Below are 27292 nucleotides of genomic sequence, written 5' to 3'. Positions count from 1 at the left end.
AGAATGGCATAGTGGATAGAGCATGGGCCTGGGAATCAGAGGACATGGGTTCTAATCCCAGCTCAGCCACTTATCTACGTGTGACCTTGGGCAAATCACTTAACTTCTCTATGCCTCAGTTACCTCATCTATAAAATGGGGATTAAGACTGTGAGTCCCACATGGGACAACCGGATTACCTTGTAACTACCCCAGAGCTTAAATCAGAGCTTGGAAAATAGTAAGCACTTAATAAATACCATTATCATTATGATAGCAAAATGTACAAAGTCAAAGAAGAGAAAGTAGTGAGGCGAACGGGAAATGCCCAGGTCTCTTGTCCTCCACATAGAGGGTGGACTCAGAAGTCAGGCTCTGATCGAGCTGGGTTTCCCTAACTACTCCAGACCAGGGTGGCCCCAGGTTGTCTAGCCTGGTCCAGCTCATCTCCAGTGTATGGAGCCCTAAAGGAAACCAGGTGTATTTCTGAACAAACCTGAAGCATGGGCAACACAGAGCCCAGCTCTGGGCCCCCGGGCCCACCCTAAAGTAAACCCAGACCCAGCCCACCAGGCTACTCAATCAATCAATCATATTTATTGAGCGCTTACTGTGTGCAGAGCACTGTACTAAGTGCTTGGGAAGTACAAGTTGGCAACATATAGAGACAGTCCCTACCCAACAGTGGGCTCACAGTCTAAAAGGGGGAGACAGAGAACAAAACCAAACATACTAACAAAATAAAATAAATAGAATAGATATGTACAAGTAAAATAAATAAATAGAGTAGTAAATATGTACAAACATATATACATATATACAGGCGCTGTGGGGAAGGGAAGGAGGTAAGATGGGGGGGATGGAGAAGGGGACGAGTGGGAGAGGAAGGAAGGCCAGACACAGCTCCCAGGTCTATCCCAGTCCATAGGTTAAGGCCAGAAGCAGCCAGACTTACTGCATCAGTGATGAGCTATTGCACGCAGTCCTTTCAAAATACCCAGTGCCAATTCTGCTGCTCCAAGAGAGGCAAGAATTAAAAAAGCCAGAGAGAGTGGACTGTGAGTTGCGGGGCTCTAATAATAATAACTGTGGCATTTATTAAACATTTACTGTGTGCCAAGCCCTATGCTAAGTGCTGAAATAAATAGAATCTAATCAGCCAGTCCCTGATCCTCATGGGGTTCACAATACAACGTGGAGGAAGAACAGGTATTTAATCCCTATTTTACATGTGAGGAAACTGAGGCCCAGAGAAGTTAAATGACTTGCCCCAACGCCACACAGCAAACAAGTGGCCAAGCTAGGATTAGAACCCAGATCGCCTGACTCCCAAGCTTGTGTTCTTACCATGAGGCTATGCTGATCTTCTCTTAGGTCACAGTCTCAGGGTATGAGATTATATTGCTCTGTCAGACAATCAATCAATCAATCGTATTTATTGAGCGCTTACTATGTGCAGAGCACTGTATCCTGTTCACATCCACTCTTCCAGGCAAACCAGAAATGGACCAGCCCAGAGAGGCCAGAGACGGGGACAAGGCATGACCCACTTCAAACCCCTGGGCTTCTAAGTCTCCGGAGGGTACCTAGCCCCCCTGCCTCTGCTGAAAAGAAGCCTTGTTTGCATCATTTCCGCTGCTTGCAGAGATGGTCCTAATCCCACTTGGCCCCACTGGAGTCTGTCCCAACTGGAGGCTCATGGTAGAAAAGCTGAGTATGATAAGATTTTTCTGCCTCAAATATTTTTACAGCTGAAAGGGGAGAGTTGTTGGTGGGCGAGCTGATGACTTATGCCCTCACCCTCCTCCATCCATATGGAGTCTCTGAAGGATTAAAAAAAAAAAAGGGAGCCGGGGGAGAAATGTTTGGTTTGGAAGCCTCTCCCACATTCTTTCAGCGAGCTGACCAGTTTGGGAGATATGGCACTTCCTGTTTTGCATGTCGGAGGTCAAACGACAACAGAGCCCAGTTCCCTGGGACTCCTGGGCTGCTTCTCTGGCTGTTTCCATAAACTTAAAAACATAGTGCAACTTATTCCTCTCCCACTTAGTCTGTGCAGCTCTGTCACAGTGGCCACAAGAAGACAGCAGTAAGTTGTGGAGTCTTGGCCAAGCAAATTGGGAGTTTGAGCGGGGAACTCACTGTGTGCTGCCCTTCTTAATAATAATAATAATGGTATTTGTTAAGCGCTTACTATGTGCAAAGCACTGTTCTAAGTTCTTAATCCTGCCATAGTCAATCAATTGTATTTATTGAGCACTTACTGTGTGCAGAGCACTGTACCAAGCTCTTGGGAGAGTACAATATAACAATAAACAAACTTATTCCCTGCCCACATTGAGTTACAGTCTAGAGGAATCAAAAGAATGAATGCCATTCAAAATAATTAAGGGAATGAAAGAGTTTAAGGGTTGGCTACTGTCTAAATGTAATCCATCATTGGGGCCAGGACTCCCCTAGTTGCCTGGAGCTCTCTACCCCTTCGTATTTGACAGCCCACTCCTCCCCCCATCTTCCCTGGCTTTCTGAAATCACAACTCCTCCTACTCCCTTCTAGATCACCTTTTCACTTGGATTTACATGCTTTATTCACCCCTCCCTCAGCCCCGCAGCACTTTGTAAAAATGGTACAACTGCAGAATGTTGATGTAGCTTCTTTTGCCTTTTGCCTCACTCTGGATCAGGTGGCTGTCCTGGCTGTGGTGCGGTGAGGTCTCAGGGGACATTCAGATCTGAGCCATCGGGAGAAGATGGTCATTGAATGATGTGAGAACTTTCTTCTCTGCTGCATAGACTGAGTGCTCCCCAATGACAAATCTCACCCCAAGGACACTGCCCTACGGTCACTGCTAACTGGGGGCCAGAATTGATTCATCCTGCTTTCAGTCGTCATTGTCATCATCAACATCATCATCTAATCCTCATCAGCACGAGCCACAGATATTCTATAGCGTGCCTGGGTAGGGAATTTTCACTCAGATCAAAGACTTCCTGCCAAGTTCCCACATTCCCTCTGGTTGACTGATTTGGCTGCTAACTCTTCCAAGGGCACAGAGATTAGGAAATGAAATTCAAGGTTGGAAAAAGAGGCCTCTGAGTTACCATGGAGCCACAAGATACCAAGCCATCACAGGAGCAGGCATGGCCTGCCATCAGTTGCTTCCTCCTGCCAAGTCAAGGAATGATGTGAGAGGGCAGAGACCCATGGAAGGGCTTGCCCACCCACTCTCCCAGGCAAAGATAGGGCTCTAGACTGTGAGCCCACTGTTGGGTAGGGACCGTCTCTATATGTTGCCAACTTGTACTTCCCAAGCACTTAGTACAGTGCTCTGCACACAGTAAGCGCTCAATAAATACGATTGAATGAACTGAATGAATGAATAAGTGTCCTTTCTCTGCTTGTCAAGTTGGCAAGCAGTTCTCAAGTTCAGCTCATAGTGACACCATGGGGCCTTCCTTTTCCACTGGCCCCGGGAGCACCAAGGAAATGTCAGGAGAAGCTGTTTAATTCTGTCCGGACGGTGGACGGTCCTGAGGGAAATAAAGCAACCAATCCCTCCCAAGTTCCTTTGTTCTCAAACCGGAAAGTCATTCCTTCTGCTTTTCTTTTTCCACCCCCCGGCTTACCCGCCAATCTCCCCAACCACCCCCTGCCATTTCCCTAGTGCCCCCTGACTTGACGGCAGAGGAAATTTCTCCTGACATTGGCTCACTCTGCCATGCTTTCTGAATCGCCAGGCGGAAACCATCAAGAGTCCCAGAACGGCTAATGCCGAGCTTGGCTGTGGCCTCACCGTGCCCTCTAATCTTTGCTCGACTTTGATAATAACAAAGGCACTTCCTGTTTGGGGAGAGGTCGAAGGCCAGAAGCCTGTGTTGAGCTTGGCAGGAGCCATATGGGCTCTTTTAGCCAGCCCAGCTGTTTAGCTAACCTTTTTGATTTTGCCTTTCTTCAAATGAGAACCAGCTTGGCCGAGGTTGGTGACTCTGGCCGACAATCGATGTGCGGAGGAAAGTCTGGGGGAGAGGAGAGAGAACAAGAACTTGAGTTTAGCCAACTGAATTCCAGCATGTTTGAGGACATCTGATGGCCTCACAGGTGCACTTGAAAATTTCTGTCATTAACCAAAAGCTCAGTTTTGGGAAAAAAATAACCGTCGTTATCACGTCAGATCTTCCGAGCAGGGCACGGAATGTGTCTGTTTATTGTTGTATTGTACTCTCCCAAGCGCTTAGTATAGTACTCTGCACACAGTAAGTGCTCAATAAATACAACTGAGTGAAGGAATCGTGGTGTGCGGCTCAAAGACACAGCCCCGTCGTCCAGACATGTACATTTTACAAAAAGAAGTGAGATTTATCCAGAAAACGATCAGGTTTAAGGAACGTTCTTCAGACAACGCACATCTGTCAGAGAAGCAGCGTGGCTCAGTGGAAAGAGCACGGGCTTTGGAGTCAGAGGTCATGGGTTCAAATCCCTGCTCCGCTACTTGTCAGCTGTGTTACATTGGGCAAGTCACTTAACTTCTCTGGGCCTCAGTTCCCTCATCTGTAAAAAGGGGATTAAGACTGTGAGCCCCCCGTGGGACAACCTGATCACCTTGTAACCTCCCCAGAGCTTAGAACAGTGCTTTGCACATAGTAAGCGCTTAATAAATGCCATTATTATTATTATTATTATTATTATTATTATTATTGCCTGTCCAGTCCCACGGCCCAATGTGCAGCTGGGAAAGACAGTTGCATAGACAGGCTGGGCATCGGACACAGAGGAGAGTGCTTCAGTGCAACGTTTTCCACAGAGCAGAGTTCTGAGAGAGAGCAACACCCCCATTATAGGAGGGCTGGAGCAAATTGCCTTTTCTGGGCAGAGACCCCAACTCCTCTTAGTGACACTGTTGTTACTGTAAAGACAAAGCTTCTTTCAAGCTCACCGGTGGGTAAAGAGCACTGTTGTCTATTTGATCTTTCTCATTTTGTAACAGTCATTTTGTGACTGTTGAGGGAATTTATTAATTACCGTATTTATTAAGCAGGTGCTTTTTCCTGGGGAGGAGCATGGCCTAGTGAAAGCAATAATTGTAGTACATATTAAGTGCTCACTATGTGTCGTGCACTGTACTAAGTGCTGGGGTAGACACAAGATAAGCAGGTCCCACATGAGGCTGACAGTCTAAGTAGGAGGGAGAATAGGTACTGTAACCCCATTTTGCAGATAAGGGAACTGAGGCACTGAGAAGGTAAGTGACCTGCCCAAGTTCACACAGCAGGCAAGTGACAGAACCCAGATTAGAACTCGGGTTCTCTCACTCCCAGGCCTGTGCTCTTTCCTTTAGGCCATGCTGCTTCCAGAAAGAGCATGGGCCTTGGAGACAGAGGACCTGAGTTAATAATAATAATAATAATAATAATAATAATAACAATAATAATAATAATAATAGCATTTATTAAGCGCTTACTACATGCAAAGCACTGTTCTAAGCGCTGGGGAGGTTACAAGGTGATCAGGTTGTCCCACGGGGGGTTCACAGTCTTAATCCCCATTTTACAGATGAGGTAACTGAGGCGCAGAGAAGTTAAGTGACTTGCCCAAAGTCCCACAGCTGACAATTGGCGGAGCCGGGATTTGAACCCATGACCTCTGACTCCAAATCCCGGGCTCTTTCCACTGAGCCACGCTGCTTCTCTAATTCTGATTCTGTTACTTTTCTGTTGTGTGACCTTGGCAACTCATTTAACTTCTCTGTGCCTTAGTTTCCTCATCTGTAAAATGGGGATTCCCTTCCCGGTCTCCCTCCTACTTATGCAGAGAGTCCCAAGTAGGACAAGGACAGGATCTGACCTGATTATCTTGTATCTACTCCAGTGCTTAATTCAGTGCTTGGCCATAATAAGCACTTGACAAATGCCAAAATTATTATCATTACAAGATAACCAGATAGGATCTATTCCCTGTTCCACCTGGGGCACACAATTCATTCATTCAATCGTATTTATTGAGCGCTTACTGTGCGCAAAGCACTTTACTAAGCGCTTAGCACTGTACTAGGTGGTTTCTGAAAAGGATCAAGGCATTTATTCTCATTTTAAAGATAAAGAAAATGAGGCACAGAGAAGTTAAAGGACTTGTCCAAGATCACACAGCAAAGTGGCAGTGCTGAGTCTAAAACTCAGGTCTTCTGACTCCGAGTCCTGTGCTTTTTCCAGCAGGCCACAGATCACGGTCTAATGTAAATTGCAAACTTATTTACATCAAATCTATGCTGTCACCCTATCAGACTACAATCTCCTACTATCAGTGGCATTTGTTAAGCGCTTACTATGTGCCAGGCGCTGTACCGTACTGGGGGACATACAAGGTAATTGGGTCGGACACAGTCTCCGTCTTCCATGGGACTCAGTCTTAATCACCATTTTACAGATGAGGGAACTGAAGCACAAAGAAGTGAAGTGACTTGCCGTGCCGAAGGTCACGTAGCAGACAAGTGGTGAGGCAGAATTAGAACTCAGGTCCTTCTGACTCCTAGGCCTGTGGACTATCCACTAGGCCATGCTGATTCTCCCTCTCTCCTTGAGGGGAGGGACTCCCAGGTTGTAATCAAAACTCCATAAACCCCCAAGAGCCAACTTTCAGGCCCAGGCTTCACGTGGGGGCCCAAAGTTGGTTGATGATAACAGATCTTTCAATGTGCCTTTCATAATTTCAAAAATTTTGCTTTCGGCCCTTTCATTCTTCTCTGAGGACACACAAAAAAAATGCCTTGCAAACTGGCAAACAGCTGGATAGATTATGCAGGAGGCTCACCCCCAAAGAATCAGCAAATATAAATAAAATACAGACGCATCTTTATTTTCAACAAAAAGTTACAATTTTATTGCGAGCAACACCGCGCCAGAAGTAAACAGTTCCTCATTTCAAATCTTCCAGATTTTCCTCCTGCTATTCTTCCCTTTATTTATTTTATATTCACTTTTCTAGTAACCAAATCGAAATCCGCTGCGGATTCTGAAGTCTGGCCGGAGCCAAGCACCTGGAGCTTGTTTTCAGCAGCAGTGGCTCAGGGCGGAGAAAGTCATTTCATTAAAGCTTCCCTGGCAGCGGAGAGGACGGAGAGAGCAGGAGGCCAGGGATGTTGGGACGCGCCCTGAGGCTGGGCTAGGAGGGGCCAGGTTGAGTCACTGGTCACGATGAACCCTCTATCTCTCCCCCTCCCCAAGTAATCTTTCTCAATAACTGAAATAGCAGAATGTTCCCAAGCCGTTAATACAAACCGGACTGACTGATCTGAGCAAGACCCTATTTGTTGGCAAACGAAGACTCCAATAATATCAGCCCGTAGTGTAAACCGAGGAAGAGCACCGCATTTCCCTCGCTAAAATAGTCTGTCCCTCCCTTCCCGGGCTCCCCCCTTCCCCTCCTCCCCACGTAATAATAATAATAACAATAATGGCACTTGTTAAGCGCTTACTATGTGCAAAGCACTGTTCTAAGCGCTGGGGGGGGGATACAGCGTGATCAAGTTGTCCCACGTGGGGCTCACAGTCTTCATCCCCGTTTTTACAGATGAGGTAACTGAGGCTCAGAGAAGTTAAGTGACTTGCCCAAGGTCACACAGCAGACTTGCGGTGGAGTCGGATTTCGAACCCATGACCTCTGACTCCAAATGTTTGTACATATTTATTACTCTATTTATTTATTTATTTTACTTGCACATAGCTATTCTATTTATTTTATTTTGTTAGTATGCTTGGTTTTGTTCTCTGTCTCCCCCTTTTAGACTGTGAGCCCACTGTTGGGTAGGGACTGTCTCTATATATTGCCAGTTTGTACTTCCCAAGCGCTTAGTACAGTGCTCTGCACATAGTAAGCGCTCAATAAATACGATTGATGATGATGGTGGTGGAGCCGGGATTCGAACCCATGATCTCTGACTGCAAAGCCCGGGCTCTTTGAGCCACGCTGCTTCTCTATTCCCTCCGTCCATTTGTACAAGCAGTTTTGAAGCGAAGCTTCCTAAAACTAGAATTGGAGCTAAGAAGTCCATCTCTTCCTCCCTCACCTCTTTTAATAGTATCTTTTAAGCGCTCACTCTGTGCCAGGTACTATACTGAGCTCTGGGATGGATACAAGAAGATCACATTGGTCACGGTCCCTGTCCCACATAGGGCTCACGGCCTTAATCTTCATTTTACAGACGGGGGAACTGAGGCACAGGATAATGAAGCATGGCTTAGTGGAACGAGCACAGACTCGGGAGTCACAGGTTGTGGGTTCTAATCCCAGCTCCGCCACTTATCGGCTGTGTGACTTCGGGCAAGTCACTTAACTTCTCTGTGCCTCAGTTACCTCATCTGTAAAATGGGGATTAAGACTGTGAGCCCCACGTGAGCACAGGATAATGAAGCATGGTTTAGTGGAACGAGCACAGACTTGGGAGGTTGTGGGTCCTAATCCCAGCTCCGCCACTTATCGGCTGTGTGACTTTGGGCAAGTCACTTAACTTCTCTGCGCCTCAGTTACCTCATCTGTAAAATGGGGATTAAGACTGTGAGCCCCACGTGAGCACAGGATAATGAAGCATGGTTTAGTGGAACGAGCACAGATTTGGGAGGTTGTGGGTTCTAATCCCAACTCCGCCACTTATCGGCTGTGTGACTTTGGGCATGTCACTTAACTTCTCTGCGCCTCAGTTACCTCATCTGTAAAATGGGGATTAAGACTGTGAGCCCCACGTGGGACAACCTGATTACCTTGTATCTACCCCAGTGCTTAGAACAGTGCTTGGCACATAGTAAGCGCTTAAAAAATACCATCATCATCAAGAGCATCCTCTCTCCCCACCCCCCCGACACACACACATACATACACACACAAGGTGAAGAAAAACTTCTGGGGAGACAATTCATCTTGTGAAGTTAAATCTGGATTGCACCAAACAGAGCCCCACCTGTAGCTTTTCGAGGTTGGCCCAGCACAGCCCGACATAACCGAGATTCAGGACGCTTTGGAGAAAAGGACCAAGGTCTGGGGGACACGGAGGAAAAGGAGTAGGAGGATTCATTCTCTATATTTTCTTAAACAAATAATTCACAAAACAACACGTAAACTAGCATCGCTAATCTGAGTCAACAGTTTGGGTCCCTTCTGCAATACAACTGCAGCACTGGGCTGCAGATCGACCTTCATTAGCCTTTTGGCATTTCCCGTCTTTTTCCCCTTTTCTGCTTCTTCATTTCAGGGATCACAGGGCAAAGGGTGGGAAGTATTGTGGCCTAATGGAAAGAGCACAGGCCTGGGAGCCAGAGGACCTGGGTTCTAGTCCCAGTTCTGTCACTTATCTGCTGTGTGATGTTGGGCAAATCTCTTAACTTCTCTGGGCCTGTTATCTGTAAAATGGGGATTAAGACTGTGATCCCCATGTTCATTCAATCATATTTATTGAGCACTTACTGTGTGCACAGCACTAAACTAAGCACTTGGAAAGTACAATTTGGGAACAGATAGAGACAGTCCCTACCGAACAACGGGCTCACAGTCTATGCACCCCAGTACTTAGTACAGTGCTGCTCACATAGCCATTAAATGCCATTAAAAAACCAAAGGTATCTGGTTGGAAGTTTGTAAGGGGACTGAACCCCACAGGGTTGAAACTACTTAGAAGGGTAAACTTCTAGAACTATTGGAGGAAATCAGTGGGGAGAGAGAGAGGGGTGAAAGACAGATCAAGGACCTTTAAGGTCTCACCACTAAGCTCAGCAATGTGAGAGTGTGCAAATGATTTTTAATTCTGGGCAGGTTTTTCAGAAAAAGAAAGTTTCCACTCCCACCTCTGCCTATAATTCGGAGAGCCGGATGGTCTTGATCAAAGGGGAAAATTTAGGATGGCTGTTGAGAAACATTTTTTCTTGAAGTGATAGTTGTTTAGATGTTTTAAGTGGTGGGACATTTACACTGTAACTTCAGACTGTTTTCTTGGAAAAAATCTCACACTGCTCTTTGGCTATACAAGGGGAAAACATAGCTAAAAAGATCTTCTCCAGCCCTACCACCACTAATCCCAGGAAATATAATAGAGCACTGATAGTTTGGACTGATATAGCATCAAGTGTTTCGCATCTCTGATTTCAATTATCGTGTTCCCCGCCCCCCGCCATTATCCCTAGGTGGTAGGGGTTATTGCCTCCGTTTGATCTGATATTGGGAAATGAAAGCTCAGAGAAGCCAAGTGATTTGCCAGAGATCACAGAGTGAGCCCATGGCAAAGCCAGGTTTAGAACCCAACTTTTTTGGCTTCTAGTCTGAGTCTTCCAGAGTCCGTGCGAATGGGTAACTCTAGAGGGGAAAAAATGAACAAGGGTTCCATCAGCCAAAGTCTTCCGAAGCAAGTACCAACATGCGGTGCCCTTTCACATATCGCTGTAAGCAGGATTTGGAATTCTGGGATGAAGCGCTTTGCCTACATGGTTGACGAAGCGGCGGAACCTACCGTGGAAATCTCCAGGGAGGTGGTGTGAATAGGACAAAATCCAGGATAGAGAGAGGCTGGGGAAAGCAGAGCTGGAGGGCTGCTACGGGGGTGCCCAGAGAGGTCTTCCCTAATAGTCCTCTTCATTCTGCTGGGGCCGGAGGACCACACTGTGGTAGGCCTTGATGCAGGAGAAGGCTGTTGGGGGGATCCTGCGTCGGTCAATGAGGTTGTTCTCCAGGTGCATGGAGATCAGATTAGAGTCCTCAGCCACCCGGGTGTCGCAGATGGAATTCAGAGGGACGTGCCTGTGGATGAGGAGAGAGGTGGATGATTGGAGGGGCTGGGGAGTATGATTTCAAGACTTCAGAGAATTATAGATAGGCTCCTCCGCTTGGAAGGGATTCTCAGAAGTCACCTAATTCATTCCTCTGCCTTCAAACAGGACTGTAATTACACCATCGAGAAAGATAGTCATCTCCCCTTTCCTCAGAAGTCTGAAGGGGCCACTTCACACAGCCTCCCAAGTTAATGTTTCCAGTGTTTCACCATCGGGGAAGTCCTCTCTAAAAGTCTAATCCAACGATCTGATGCAATTCACACTCAATTCCTAGATTGCACCACAGCGGTAATGAGAAGTGGGTCAGTGGGTCAGGACTGACCCGGATCACCTCCCATTGAATCACCCATGGGCAGTGCCTCCAGGACTGACTCACGTCAGAAGTTTACCCGCTGCAAGTCAAGTAGGATGTGCTGCCATGTTCTCACATGCCCTGGACATGTACAATCTCGGCATTAACCCATCCAACCCCATTTACCTGATTAGAACTAAATGGATCCTAGCACAAGTTTAACTAGCCACAGATCAAAAGACATCAAGAAAATCACTCCCTGGTGGGACCGGCTCATTGCATTTAGCATCCTGATCCGTGGGCCAGAAGGAAAACCTAGTCTAGTGGGATAATGACTTAAAAATCCTTGGCGAGCTAGGCAGAAATGGCTCAATGTCTGAACAAGACAGCCAAACCCAGTGATCTAAACTGGCTAGCGTCCCAATTAGTTCGACTTCCTGCCGTAGGCTGGAAGTGCTGGGGATTATGGCAGATTTTTAAGGTTCCCAAGGATTCCAAAGCAGAGGGCAGATTTAGAATCAACCTGAATTTGACCTGCAGTTCTTCTCAGAAGGCATGAAGGAGCATTGAGTCTTTTTTACATTTTGACCCCCTCATCCAGGTTGATGTGGAAAATCCATTGGCTTGATTTTGGAGATCGGATTGGTGGAGCCTCAGAGGCCCCTGGCTTCAGAGGGCAGAGAGGAGTTGGAGCAGGGAAGCAGTTAAAAACACAAGTCCAGAAACAGTGCCTAAGGGTGAAAAAAATGGCCAACCTGCTTTGTCACTGGTGCTAAAAGACTTTTGGAGGAACAGTGTAATAGCTGCTCTCTTGATTATCCATCCTTCTGATTAGGTTGAACCAAATCTTCTCAAATCTCCCCTGCCCCCCACCCCAACCATGGACCTATCATCCATGGATCTACCTTAAACCTCATGATGCTATTGATATTTTTTTTGCCCGGAGTATCTTGTGCTGATGCATTCTATGAGTATGCCTCACTCTCATCTCTCACCTTGCTCACTTCCTCCCTCTTGCTTGGAACTCCCTCTCCATATCTGACAGATCACCACTCTCCTCATCTTCAAAGTTCTACAGAAATCACAACTCCTCCGGAAGGTCTCCCCTGACTAATTTCTCATCTTCCTTCCATATTCGCCCTCCCAACTGCAACTCTAGACACATAGTCTTACCCTCTAAGCACTTGAGGACTCACTCCAACCCCTCATCCCTTAGGTACCAGATCTTTCTACTTGATTGCTTCCGCTACATGTCATTTATTTTAAGGCCTGTCTCCCACACTAAATTATGAGCTCCTTGAGGTCAGGGATGGGATTTACATACGTCACTGTAAGAATAATAATAATAATAATAATAATGGCATCTATTAAGCGCTTACTATGTGCAAAGCACTGTTCTAAGCTCCGGGGAGGTTACAAGGTGATCAGGTTATCCCACATGGGGCTCACAGTCTTAATCCCCATTTTACAGATGAGGTAACTGAGGCACAGAGAAGTTAAATGACTTGCCCAAAGTCACACAGCTGACAATTGGCGGAACTGGGATTTGAACCCATGACCTCTGACTGCAAAGCCCGGGCTCTTTCCACTGAGCCACGCTGCTTCTCAAGCACTTAGTACACTGTTCTGTACACAGTAAGAACTCATTAAATACAAATGATTGTTTCTGGTTGAATGTGTGATGAATGCTGTTCAAATCCGAAAAAGGAAGAACTTCTGAATATTCCGTTCCCGGTTCTACCCTAGATGCCTATTTAAGCCTCAAAGGTATCTAATCCATCCTCCTGCCTCCATACAGGGCTGAATCCAAGTTGAAGTCTAGACCATCCTTTCAGCCAAGCTGAGGTTGTACTGTCCTAAAAGGGACACCAGCCAATGTCAAGGTGGGCCACTGGTTATTCAGTCAGTCAATCATATTTATTGAGCATTTACTATGTGCAGAGTACTATACTAAGCACTTGGGAGAGTATGGTATAACAATATAACTGACACATTCCCTGCCCACAGCGAGCTTACAGTCTAGAGGACTACCATTTTGGTAGTCCTACCATTTCCATTTTGGTAGAGGCTAGAGTGTGCTGCCCAGGGGGTTCCAGTTCTGGGAGCTCCTGGATCCTTTATACCTGATCTTGTTGTGGCTGAGGCGCAGCACCTGCAAGGATTTCAGGCTCAGGATGCCCCGGGGGATGGCCTGGAGCTCGTTGTTGTCCAGCAGCAGCTCCGCCAGAGACCAGTGAAGACCCAGGAAGGACACGCTGTGGATGCCGTCATCCCGCAGGTTGTTGTGGGACAGGTGGAGGAACTCGAGCCCGGGCTTCATGTGAGCGAACACATAGCCAGGGATGCGCTCGATCCGGTTGTGATGGAGAGTCAGCTGCTTCAGCCCCCGGGGCAGGAAGGAAGGCACATGAACTAAGCGATTGTATGACAGGTCCAAGGACTCCAGTTTCCTAGAAAAGAACATCCCAGACCTAGGATTAGCAGAGAAGAAGGGATTCACACGCTCAGAACCGCTCAGCTCCCAGCCTCTCTAGGCTGTGTAACCCATTAAAACCCTGGTTCCAAGGGAACAGGGGAGGCTTAAATACACACTCACTGCATGCTACCAGCAGGTACTAAAAACCACTCCCCAAGTCCACAATGAGCACCTTGGGCAGGGATAGAGAGGAAAAAGATGTACTAATGCTTGGTGATAGACTTCAGACTGTAAGTTTGTCCTCTAGAGTTTAAGGTTGTTATGGGCAGGGAACATATCTATTAATTCTGTTGTATTGTACTCTCCCAAGCACTTAGTACAGTGCTGTGCATATAGAAAGCACTCAATAAATACCATTGATTGATGGATAATAAGAAGGCTTAGGTCCTCATTTTCTAAAAATATTCTTCAGAAATTTAGGGACTGCATCATACATCATCCAGGAATTTGTCAACTCTCCTTCTACCACAACACTGTCCAGACACATTGGTCGAGGAGACAAACAAGGCCCTGAAGGATACTAGGACAGGGAAACATAGCTTGAAAAAAAAATTTTCTGTGCTGATTTGTAAAGCACATTTCCTAGTAATCTTACCACCATACAGTGATCTCACCCCAATAATATCCCATACCAGAAATCTTAAAAATAGTTACTGGAAAAGAACATTTTCCAAACATCAAGGCAGACTGGTGTACCTTGGTCCTATAGGAGAAAAACCTTCCAATTCTGAACAAGTGAATAGAAACTATAGGTCTAGACACGGATGTTCTGGTATTATCAGTGAAGCTGACTAAAAGGGCTCAGAGGGATTAGAAATCCAGGCATCAATCAATCAACTACTCAATCCTAATTATTGAGTGCTTACTATGTGCAGAGCACTGTACTAAGCTCTTAGGACAGTTCACTATAACACAGTTGGTAGATATTCCCTGCCCAAAATGTGCTTAGAGTCTAGAGGGAAGAATAGGCGTTAATATAAAGAAATTACAGATATGTACATAAGTGCTGTGGGGTTTAGGGAAGGGTGAATTAAGGGTGCAAATCCTAGTGCAAAGGTGACAGAGAAAGGAGAGAGAGAAAAGGATAAGAAGGTTTAGTCAAGGAAGGCCTCTTGGAGGAGATGTGCCTTAGAGCAGTGAAGCCTAGTGGATAGAGGACAGATCAGGGAGTGAGAAGGACTTGGGTTCTAATCCCGGTTCCACCACTTGTCTGCTGTGTGACCTTGGGCAAGCCATTTAACTTCTCTGTGCCTCAGTTAACTCATCTGTAAAATGGGGATTAAAACTGTGAGCCCACATGGGACAACCTGATTTCCTTGTATCTGTCCCAATGCTTAGAACAGTGCTTGGCACATAGTAAGTGCTTAACGAATACCATAATTATTATAATCCAGGCTCCACCACTTGCCTGCTGTGTGGCCTTGGGCATGTTACTTCACTTCTCTGTGCCTCAGTTACCTCAGCTGTAAAATGGGATTAAGACAGTGAGCCCCATGTGGGACAGGGACTGTGTCCAACTTGATAATCTTGAGCTACCCCCGGGCCTAGAAAAGTGCTTGGCACATAGTAAGCACTTACCAAATACCATTATTATCATTATTATTAAGTGCTTAGTAAATACCATTTTAAAAAATAAGGATTTGAAGGTGGGGAGAGGGACCGTCGGCCGGATTTGAAGAGGGAGGTCGTTCCAGGAATCTGCGATGGCCAGCTCTCTGCTCTCAAATATGATTAACTGGATGCAGTATCAGGACGTTTGGGTGGGAGTGAAGGCTAAATCAATCAGTGGTATTTATTCAGCGCTTACTGTGTGCAGGGCACTGTACTAAGCACTTAATCGAGTACAATACAAAAGAGTTGGTAGGCATATTTCTGGCCCACTTTGAGCTTGCAGTCCAAGAGAGGGAGCTGGTAATATAAACACATCATTTATAGATATGTACATAAATGTTATGGGATGGGGTGACTACCAAATGCCCAAAGAGTACTGATCAGTGCTAAACTAGGGTGTTTGCAAAAGTAGAACACAATACATTGAGCACTCCGATGCAAGGCCTTCTCAAATATAGGGACACAGTTGGGTGATCAGAAAGCCAGAAACATTCCTCAATATCGTCACTGACTTGGGATTTAGAAACTATAATGAGTGTAGAAGGATATCAAGATTATGATCTCAAAATTTCCAGCTGGAAATTTTTGTTTGGAACTCTCTCCCTTACATATCTTACCAGTTACTCCACTTCCTTCTCCCTGAAGAATCAGCACTGGGCTGCAGTTTGTAGCTTATGTTAGTTCTGAAGTTAACAGATGCAAACTACACAGAAAGAGGGACTCCCAGAAACAGTACGATCGGAGGAACTTAAAAACAAGAAACCACAAGATGTTCCACAAGTTCACTGGGGGCTTGCATTCTCCTGTATTCACTGGAAACAGCATGGCCAAGTGGAAAGAGCATGGGCCTGGGAACTAGAGGATCTGGGTTCTAATCCCAGCTCTGTCGATTGCTTGCTGTACGACCTTAGACCATAATCAATCAATCAATCAATCGTATTTATTGAGCGCTTACTGTGTGCAGAGCACTGTACTTGGGAAGTACAAGTTGGCAACATAAGCTCCATGTGGAACAGGGACAGTGTTCCACTTGTTTAAATTGTATCTACCGCAGGGCTTAGAACAGTGTCTGACACAAAATAAGCACTTAAAAATAAAAATAATAATAATGATAATTGTCTCTTCTGCAGAACTATGCAACATTTTCCTTCCTCTCTCAGGGAAGGTTGCCATGTCCATTCCCCACCCGTGACAAAAAGCAAACGAGCAGATTTCCCCAGTGCTCACAACCCCGTCACAATGCTAAATGGTGAAGCAACAATGCTGTGGCTAAATGTTTTTAGCATCAGTGAAAATATTGAAGGCTCCTTTTAATGTCCTGCACCCTATCAAGAATGGCACTCTGGAGATTAAGAAAGAAGGCAACTGTTTCCTCTTCCTTTTCCTCTTCCTAAATGAGAGGAAATGAACTGAAATTGGGGGGAAAGAGATTTGCTTAGGACATGAGGAATCAATCAACAGTATTTACTTAGCGTCTACTGTGTGGAGAGTACTGAGAAGCAGTGTGGCTCAGTGGAAAGAGCCCGGGCTTTGGAGTCAGTGGTCATTGGTTCAAATCCCGGCTCCGGCAATTGTCAGCTGTGTGACTTTGGGCAAGTCACTTCACTTCTCTGTGCCTCAGTTACCTCATCTGGAAAATGGGGATTGACTGTGAGCCCCCCGTGGGGCAACCTGATCACCTTGTATCCTCCCCAGCACTTAGAACAGTGCTTTGCACATAGTAAGCGCTTAATAAATGCCATCATTATTATTATTATTATTACTGTATTAAGAGCTTGGGAGGGCATAATACAATAGAGTTGGTAGAAATGATCCTGCCCACAAGGAGCTTACAGTCTAGAGGAAGAATTTCTCGACTGGGCTAGGGTGTTTCAACTCTGCACTGTGCTACCAAGGAGCATTTTGTTTGTTTGTTTGTTTGCTTGCTTTTATGGAATTTGTTAAGCGTTTACTTAACATGCTAATTAGGTTGGACATGGACTGTGTCCATGTGAGGCTCACAGTCAATCAATCAATCGTATTTATTGAGCGCTTACTATGTGCAGAGCACTGTACTAAGCGCTTGGGAAGTACAAATTGGCAACACATAGAGACAGTCCCTACCCAACAGTGGGCTCACAGTCTAAAAGGGGGAGACAGAGAACAGAACCAAACATACCAACAAAATAAAATAAATAGGATAGAAATGTACAAGTAAAATAAATAGAGTAATAAATATGTACAACCATATATACATATATACAAGTGCTGTGGGGAAGAGAAGGAGATAAGATGGGGGGATGGAGAGGGGGACGAGGGGGAGAGGAGGGAAGGGGCTCAGTCTGGGAAGGCCTCCTGGAGGAGGTGAGCTCTCAGCAGGGCCTTGAAGGGAGGAAGAGAGCTAGCTTGGCGGAGGGGCAGAGGGAGGGCATTCCAGGCCTGGGGGATGACGTGGGCCAGGGGTCGACGGCGGGACAGGCGAGAACGAGGTACAGTGAGGAGATTAGCGGTGGAGGAGCGGAGGGTGCGGGCTGGGCAGTAGAAGGAGAGAAGGGAGGTGAGGTAGGAGGGGGCGAGGTGATGGAGAGCCTTGAAGCCCAGGGTGAGGAGTTTCACCCTGTCATAATCCCCATTTTACAGATAAGGGAACTGAGGCACAGAGAAGTTAAGTGACTTGCCCAAGGTCACAGTGCAGACAAGCAGCGGAGTTGGAATTAGGACCCAGCTAGTTCTCTCTCCCAGGCCCATGCTCTATCCATTAGGCCACACCGCTTCAATCTCCAAGCTTGTGGAGTCTTCAACCCGAGAGATCTTTTAAAAAAGAAATAAATGTCCATTTGCCCAAAATGACTTAGGCATACACTTGCCAGGAGTAAGATGAGCTCTTGAGGTCCCATCCAACAGTATAACTCTAAGATTTTATTTTGGATCTCTGGAAGGCCACGTCCTTTCTGATTTCCCTTTCTCCCTGCTTCCTCACCGGTTACTTCAGGAATGCTCCATCACTGTGGAAGTACCCAAAGCGGGCAGGAAGCTTTCCCAACTCCGTGGCTCATCTGAAGGCTGAGGCTTCTGCAGTTCAGTTCTTCTTTCTGTTTATACTTTGTCCGGACAGAGCTACTACCCAAAGGCCCCAGATGTTCCTGAAGGGGCTTACGCCACTTTGAATATCAAGTACTGCTCACAATTTTAAGCGACTTTAAGAGGCCATTGGGAGGGTCTAAATTCCACAGATGTGTGGAAATTGAATCCCTCTAGGGGATTTAATATGGGAAAAGAATGAGAGGCGGACTCAATCATTTCAATTTCCGTCATGCCTCAGCCTTTGACCTAAAAGGACTGAACCGAACCTTTGAAAAAACAGGGAATTGCATCTCCATGGTTCACTGCCAGAAAGACCATGGGTCTGGGAGTGAGAGGACACAGGTTCTAATCCTGACTCTGCCACTTGTCTGCTCTGTGACCTTGGGCAACTCATTTTAACTTCTCTGTACCTCAGTTTCCTCATCTGTAAAATGAGGATCAAATCCTTCTCCCTCCTAATTAGACTATAAGCCCCATGTGAAAAAGGGACTGTATCCAACCTGATTACCTTGAATCTACCCCAGTGCTACTAAAGTTCTTGGGACATAGTAAGAGTTGAACAAATGCCACAATTATTATAATTATTATTTATTTTACGGTGCTTGTTAAGTGCTTACTATGTGTCAGGCACTGGGGTAGATATAAGCTAATCGGGTTGGATACAGTCTCTGTCCCACTTTACAGATTACTTTAGTGTTATTAATGTATCACATGCCTCATGGCTAAAATTTTCAACCTGTGAACCAATAAAGGCTAACTTGGATGGAAAGAAATTTTGAAGAGTAGTTCTTAGAACTAGGGTAAAACATCAATCATTATATTTATTGAGCACTGATTATATGCTGGGCCCTACACCGAAGGCTTGGGAGAGTACAGTTGAATTAGTAGCTACGACCCTTGCCCTCAAGGAATTTACAATCTAGTATGGGAAACAGACCTGAAAATTTAGCTCTCCCCAGCTTTGGAATACAACTAATGGGTTTACTTCTCTGTTGATAAAAGTACCCTGGCAAGACAAGAAAATTTAGCTCTCCCCAGATTTGGAATACAACTAATGGGTTTACTTCTCTGTTGATAAAAGTACCATGGCATATTTCACTGAGTTTTAGAGAGGCAGCGTGGCTTAGTGGAAAGACCCCGGGCTTGGGAGTCAGAGGTCGTGGGTTCTAATCCCGGCTCCACCACTTGTCAGCTGTGTGATTTCGGGCAAGTCACTTAACTTCTCTGTGCCTCGGTTACCTCATCTGTAAAATGGGGATTAAGATTGTGAGCCCCACATGGGAAAACCTGATTACCTTGTATCTACCTCAGTGCTTAGAACAGTACTTGGCACATAGTAAGGGCTTAACAAATACCATCATGATTATTATTATTATTATTAAACAGCAGAACTGGGACCGCAGCCACCAGGAAAAGACCCCAATTTTGAGTTTTTCCATTAAAAAAAAAGAAGTGCATTCCAACCACATATACCCTAAATCAGGCAATTGCTCTAGTGAAGGGAACAATTCTACAAACGACTCCTCAGTGACATCTTTTCCTCTTTTTCCTTCCTCAGTAGACAGTTAAGTATAAACCCTGAAACCACACCACCTTGTAACACTATCTCCAAGTGTACAGAAGTAATTATCTCTGAGTTTTTATTACACAAAAGTGGAGCCTCATTCTGTTGATCTAATCACTTCTTCTGGCTACTGAGGTGTTTGTTGTTTTTTTAGTATATATATACTAAAATACGTATTACTAAATACTATACTATACTATAGTATTTAGTAATACGTATTTTAGTATATATATACTAAAATACGTATTACTAAATATTATACTATACTATAGTATAGTATTAGTATAGTATTAGTATACTATATACTAGTACTATATAATACTAGTATAGTATTAGTATAGTATTATTATATTATAGTATTATACTATAAATACTAATACTATATATACTAAAGTACATATATGATATTTGTTAAGTGCTTACTATACGCCAGGCACTGTACTAAATGCTGAGGTACATAATGATGGCATTTATTAAGCGCTTACTGTGTGCAAAGCACATGCAAGTTAATCAAGTTGGACACAGTCCATGTCCCACATTAGACTCACAGTCTTTATCCCCATTTTACAAATGAGGTAACTGAGGCCCAGAGAAGTTAAGTGACTTGCCCATGGTCACAGAGAAGACAAGTGGCCGAGCTAGGATTAGAACCCTGGTTTTTCTGACTCCCAAGTGTATGCTGTTTCCACTAAGCCACTGTTGCAGGGCCATCGTGCCAGGTCAATCTGCAGACTAACGTCCCGTGAAAATATTCCCCATAAGACGGGGGAAAACTGAGATTAGAATCCACATCCTCTGACTCTCAGGCCCTAGGTAGCATTGAAGCACCCACACACTTAAGAGTTGGTTGTTTGAAAAGGGGGAGTCTTCTTCAGACAGACACGGCAATTGTGTCATTTGGGGTTGCTATTGGGGCGTTGGTATGGTTGGTTCTGCCCCAGAAAGAACCTCAAAGCACTTAACCCCTCTTTCCTTCTCCACTGAGAACCACAAATGAGCCAGCTGATCCTAATGAAGGATGCATTTGAGAATTTAGTCTCATATGGCAGTTAGTGGGCTGAAAGTTTAGTACAGTTCAACTGGGGGATTAATAAGGGGCCTGCACTACCTTACAAAGTTAAGACCCTCCAGTCCAATCTCCCTGACCTCACCTGGATCTCAAATAGTGCCCCTCTGATCAGAACAAATGTTGAATTGATGTGAACTTCCTATTCCCTCATGAGATTACGGGAGAACTGAATAAAACTCAGGTGGAAGTTCCCCTGAACTCTAACTTGTAGCTTAGCGTTAGAGTCGCATCCAGGGCAGCTCTACGAGGAAGAGAAACGGGCGACTTGTTATACCGTCATTCTCTTCTTGGGGGAGACCAATGGTTAAAACTCTTGTGGAAAAAGTACCTTTTGTTCTCTGTGCACATTTTGGAAAACGCTGTTGGTTTTAAGCGCCTCTGCTCAGAAGCCAAACTCCAAGAATAATGTGCCAGGCCAAAAAGGATAAATATTTGAGCTACGTAGATGGAAAGTTCAGATTTGCTTACCCAAAGGAAAAAAAGATCAGGACTCAAACGCCTAATGGAAATACAACTTCAGTCCAAAGCGGTCCAGAGACGTGTCTGAAAATAACTGCGGCCCTGAAGGTGTCGAATACAACATGGCTTCAGTTCAAGGGCAATGAAGATACAGAGAGCCTCAGTTCCAGATTTCCCAGTCAGGTAGCTGGAACTTTGGATCATCAGTGGTATTTATTGAGTGCTTACTGTGTGCAGAACACTGTACTAAGCGCTTGGGAGAATACAATACAACGAGTAGGTAAACACTTTCCCTGCCCACAAAGAGTATGGAGTCTAGAGGGAGAGACAGACATTCATATAAATAAATCATGTAAACCTTGGATGAACATTACATGCTGAAATGGAACTCCATGCCTCTAGCAGAGAGAATACTACCCTTTAGTCACTGGCTGCCATGTTAAATAGTCATCTGCACAGCTCTTCAAATCCTGTCAAAGTGCTGGAGATCCTCTTTTCCAATGGACGTCTAAGAGATACTCGGAATTCTATCAAAAAATCAGCCTCCTCGTTCTCCGATTTTCTGGATCTGAGCTTAGTAGAGGCCTTTCTCTTCCCTTTCCCTTTCCTCTTTCCCTTTCCTCATCCCTATTAATGGCTGATGGTTCTTTAAGCTTCTGCTTAAAGAACCAGAAACTCCTAACCATCGGCTTTAAAGCTCTCCATCACCTTGCCCTCTCCTCCCTTACCTTCCTCATTTCCTATTACAACCCACATTTCACTCCTCTAGTGCCAACCTATTCATTGTACCTCAGTCTCATCTATATCACTGCCGACCTCTTGCCCATTTCCTGCCTCTGTCCCGGGACACTTTCCTTCTTCGCATCGACATGTTTTGTTTTGTTGTCTGTCTCCCCCTTCTAGGCTGTAAGCCCGTTCTTGGGTAGGGACGACGGGTACTTCCCAAGCGCTTAGTACAGTGCTCTGCACACAGTAAGCACTCAATAAATACAATTGAATGAATGAATGAATGACGACAGTTACTGTCCCCACCTTCAAAGCCTTATTTTCTTTTATAATATTTGTTAAGCACTTACTCTGTGCCAGGCTCTGGGGTAGATACCAAGTAATCAGGTTGGACAGATTCCATGTCCCACATGGGGCCCACTGTTTTCATCTCCACTTTATAGGTGAGGAGACTGGGGCACAGAGAAGTTAAGTGACTTACCCAAGGTCACACAGCACACAAGTGGCAGAACTGGGGTTAGAATCAGGTCCTTCTGACTCCCGGGCCCACGTTCGGTCAATGCTGCTTCTCTAATGACACATCTTCTCCAAGAGCACTTCCCCAACTCAGCCCTCATTTTTTTTTCTCCCACTCCTTTCTGCAGCAACCTTGCTTTTGGATTTGCCCTCTTTATTTATCCCTCTCTCAGCCTCATAGCCTTTACGTACATAACCATAATTTACTCATTTATATCAATGTCTGTCTCTCTCTAGACTGTAAACTCATTGTGGGCAGGGAACATATCTACCAACACTTTTATATTGTACTCTTCCAAGCACTTAGTACAGCGCTCTGCACACAGTAAGGACTCAAGAAGGACAATTGATTGATTGCCGATTACCACCATTCTTCTAAGCATCTCAGGACACTGTCCCCTTGTAATTTAGATGACAAGGTGATGGAGAGCTTTAAAGCTGCTGGTTAGGAGTTTCTGTTTCTTTAAGCAGAAGCTTAAAGAACCATCAGCCATTAATAGGGATGAGGAAAGGGAAAGAGGAAAGGGAAAGGGAAGAGAAAGGCCTCTACTAAGCTCAGATCCAGAAAACTGGAGAATGAGGGGGCTGATTTTTTGATAGAATTCCAAGTCTCTCTTAAACATCCACTGGAAAAGAGGATCTCCAGCATTTTGACAGGATTTGAAGAGCTGTGTAGATGACTATTTAACAAGGCAGCCAGTGACTAAAGGGTAGTATTCTCTCTGCTAGAGGCATGGAATTCCGTTTCAGCATGTAATGAATAGGTTGGCACTAGAGGAGTGAAGTGTGGGTTGTAATAGGAAATGAGGAAGGTAAGGGAGGAGAGGGCAAGGTGATGACTAAGCTCTAGCCATTGGTTCTTTCTTTTAACTCATTCGATCATGTTTACTGAAGGCTTACCATGTGCAGAGAGCTGTACTAAGTGCTTGGGAGAGAACAATAGAATAAACACACATTCCTTGCCCACAACAAGTTTATAATCTACCATTTATAGTTACAGTGCATTTCTTTTCTTCATTCCTACTTATGTTCCCTTGACCCTCCAAAACGTCTTTCTTCCTCTTCTAGGTAATTTTACACCTTTCAGTTTGAATATTGTCTGGGCATCTAGCCTTTGGCACAGATTACAAAGCAGCAAAAAGCACCAGAGAAACCTATAAAGAGTTATAGGTGCCCCAGGCTCCACTACCGTCTGACTTCTCTCTATTTCTTTAGGTCTTTCTCTATTCCTCCTTAATTTTTCCAACCCCATAACATCTCCTAAGACCCTCTCTGGCTCTATGAAGACTGATCAAGTGTTTACAATGTACTAAACGCTATCAAACTAAGAAGAAGCTGTAACCTCTGCCCTTCCAGAGTTTACATTCTAAACCCGATAGAGAGAGGTCAGAATAGAAGCAACTGAAGCACTTTGACCAATGTAGCAGGGTTGCTTCCGCTCAGGCAAGATGGGAGTGCTGGGTAACATGTAAAGTACCATTTCTTGGGAATAAGATTGCTGCATCAAAGCTTGGTGTACATAATTCTGTGTAAATACAGTAACTGACTCAGCAAGCAAACCAGTTCTTGGGTATTTGTGGAAGTCCTCCCAGACACAGGAAGTGGTGAGGGCCACTGCAGGAGCCGTGACATGTTTCCACTGGGACAAATGTCACAGTAAGCGTGCCTGTGCCTGGACGTGGGTTTCCATATAATAATTATGGTATTTGTTAAGTGCTTAGCATAGGTCATGCACTGTTCTAAGTGCTGGGGTAGGCACAGTCCTATTTTTATGGTATGTGTTAAGCATCTACTATATGCCAGGCACTGTTCTAAACACTGGGGTAGATGAAGCAGCATGACACGGTGGATAGAGCACGGGCGTGGGAGTCATAAGGTCATGGGTTCTAATCCTGGCTCCACCACTGGTCTAGGGGGTGGCCTTGGGCAAGTCACTTTAATTCCCTGTGTCTTAGTTACCTCATCTATAAAATGGGGATTCATTCATTCATTCATTCAATCGTATTTATTGAGCGTTTACTGTGTGCAGAGCACTGTACTAAGCACTTGGGAAGTACAAATTGGCAACATTTGAGGAAACAGAGGCACAGAGAAGTTAAATGACTTGCCCAGGGTCACAGAGTAGATGCATGGTGGTGCCAAGATTAGAATCCCTGTCCTCTGATGCCCAGGCCTGTACTCTTTTCCACAGACCACATTGCTCTTTATGTGTGTGACTTTATGCCCCTGCATCAGTATCTCAGGAAAGCCAGTTCTCCTTCTGGTTGTACAAATTAAATTTTGTGTCTGTGTGGATGGGCAGTGGGCGAAATTCCAAGTGTGTGTGTCTCTGAACTTTTACCTCTGACGGGGAATTGTCTGGGTGGATTTAGAATCGATGGCTCAGGTTGGAAATTCACCAGGACTTTTCTGCTCACTTCTTGCTAACGAGCTACAGGAGGTCAGAACTTCACTGCCAAGACCAAGCCTCTCTGGTATCACAAGTAGTTCAGTCCAACTTGGAAGGCAGAGCCGTTTGGGGTTGGCTCGGTCACAGCTTCCCGACCAAGAATGGGGAAAACCTAAAGTTGCCTGCAGCCCTAGGTGGAAATGGCAAATGAGGCCAGAAACACTGGGCACCCTTGGATGGGGAGGGTTCAGCCCAGAGATGGTCTGGGCTGAAGTACCTAGAGGATACAGGATGGAGGACAGAGCCCAAGGAAATGGAATATAACTCAGAGGCTCAAAGAAAGTCCTTTCTCCTGAAACAAAGAGAACTAATGGTGTGAGATTTAAGAGGGCAAACACGCTTCTCCTTGGGTTAGACATCTGAGACGAAGGCAGGGTTGAGGAGAGGAGTACCTCAGCCTGACTGCCTGTTTGCCGAGGTCAAACTTCCTCCTTCTTTTTTCTGGGAAAGAAGAGAGCCTCAGCCTTTGGGCTGCTGGGAGAGATACTCACGGCAGGTCTATCCATGCACGGGGAGCTAGACGGTCTTCCTGGAGCCGATTGTTGCTCAGGACCAGCACACTTAGGTTCAGGGTCTTGTTCAACACGCCCTCGGTCACCTCTTCAATGTGGTTGGTATCGAGGTGCAGTTCCTATCCCACAGCCCCAGAGAGAGCGGAGAGCATTAGGCAAGAAAGCAGGCTGATCTTCCACCTGAATTACAAGTCTAGAACTATTTTATCCTAATAAGTAAAACTGCAGTGAAGGACGTTGGATGGAGACTCCGATTCCTGCTGCGGCCCCTATGAGCCTTTCAGTTACCCACAGATAGTGGCTGCGTTGCTTCAGTTTCTGGTATAAACTGATGCTTGCTGCGGGATTGGCGTCTCCAGAATTGGACTGCGCAACAGTCGGCCCTGCCTGAAGGAAACTGGGCATCCTCAGAGAGGCCAAGGAGCATGCCAAAGCAGGGAGAGGACAGCTGAGTTCAAAGAGCAGCAGTCCCTACTTGTGGGACATTCTCTCCAAGACTTTCTCTCTTCACCCTCTCTGCTTCTCTAAAGAGAACCTGGGGAGAGGGTCACTGGCTTCTGATGTCTAGAGGGTCTCCTGAGATCCTATCTTCACTATCTTCACTAGCTTTTTAACTAGGACGGACCTAAAGAACTGTCTTAAATCTGTACCCGACTCCCTCCCACATGCTAGAGGAGAGAGCAATGCCACAAAAAACACTGAGGAAAGGCCCACTAGAGCACAGCAGTCCAAGGAAAACAGCAGCCCGCCGTCTCCTCAGGACTTTGGTAAAATTAACTGCTTGCTGTGGCCTCTGCAGCTGCACATTTCTGAAGCTGGAAACGAGGTTTTCTTTCACCTTTTGGATTTTGCCGCACGTCCCCTCACACGCAAACACAAAGGGAAAAACAATGGTAATGGAAATCCGGGAATCCAGTCAGGCTGGCTTGCAAAGAATAGGCGAGTCAATCCCAATCCTGAAGTTGGGTGAGGATATTTAAACAGGGTATTCCACTTCCTACTGAGAGCTCACCTCCTTCAGGAGGCCTTCCCAGACAGAGTCCCCTTTTTCCTCTCCTCCTCCCCACCCCTCCCGCCCTACTTCCTTCCCCTCCCTACAGCACTTGCATATATTTGTACAGATTTATTATTCTATTTATTTTACTTGTACATATTTACTATTCTATTTATTTTGTTAATTATGTGCATATAGCTTTAATTCTATTTGTTCTGACGATTTTGACGCCTGTCTACGTGTTTTGTTTTGTTGTCTGTCTCCCCCTTCTAGACTGTGAGCCCGTTGCTGGGTAGGGACCGTCTCTATATGTTGCTGACTTGGACTTCCCAAGCGCTTAGTCCAGTGCTCTGCACACAGTAAGCGCTCAATAAATACGATTGAATGAATGAATGAATGGTCTCTCAGTTAGACTTCCCAGAGTCGGCATATTCAAAGACAACTCCCTTATCTCCCGGCCCCTCCTCTAAAGTGGCGGTGCTTCTGGAGGCAGGAATAGGATGCTTTGACCACAGAGAGCAGTGTAGCCTAGTAAGAAGCAGTGTGGTCTAGTGGATAGAGCATGCGACTGGAAGTCGGAAGGACCTGGATTCTAATCCCGGCTCTCCCACTTGTCTGCTGTGTGACCTTGGGCCAGTCATTTACCTCCTCTGGGCCTCAGTTACCTCATCTGTAAAACGGGGATTAAAACCCCCATTAAAAATGGGGATGAGAAGCAGCGGGGCTCAATGGAAAGAGCAAGGGCTTTGGAGTCAGAGGTCATGGGTTCAAATCCT

At 45.5% G+C, this 27292-nt stretch overlaps 1 protein-coding gene across 1 annotated transcript in view; it reads right to left on the bottom strand.

The window, feature by feature from the left end:
* Positions 1-10575: 10575 nt before the first annotated feature.
* The window catches only part of LOC119930127 (extracellular matrix protein 2-like), a 43865-nt gene continuing 27148 nt past the window's right edge, over positions 10576-27292 (bottom strand). The window contains exons 8-10 of the mRNA XM_038748627.1: positions 25502-25641; positions 13201-13527; positions 10576-10753 (exon numbers count right to left, since the gene is read on the bottom strand). Coding sequence (XP_038604555.1) covers positions 10576-10753; positions 13201-13527; positions 25502-25641 — 645 coding nt within the window. The remainder of the gene's footprint in view (positions 10754-13200; positions 13528-25501; positions 25642-27292) is intronic.

This window comes from Tachyglossus aculeatus, chromosome 6 (assembly GCF_015852505.1).
Source record: "Tachyglossus aculeatus isolate mTacAcu1 chromosome 6, mTacAcu1.pri, whole genome shotgun sequence".
NCBI lineage: Eukaryota > Metazoa > Chordata > Mammalia > Monotremata > Tachyglossidae > Tachyglossus > Tachyglossus aculeatus.
Note: the sequence above shows the minus strand (reverse complement) of the source record. Positions and strands in the feature narration are given on the sequence as shown.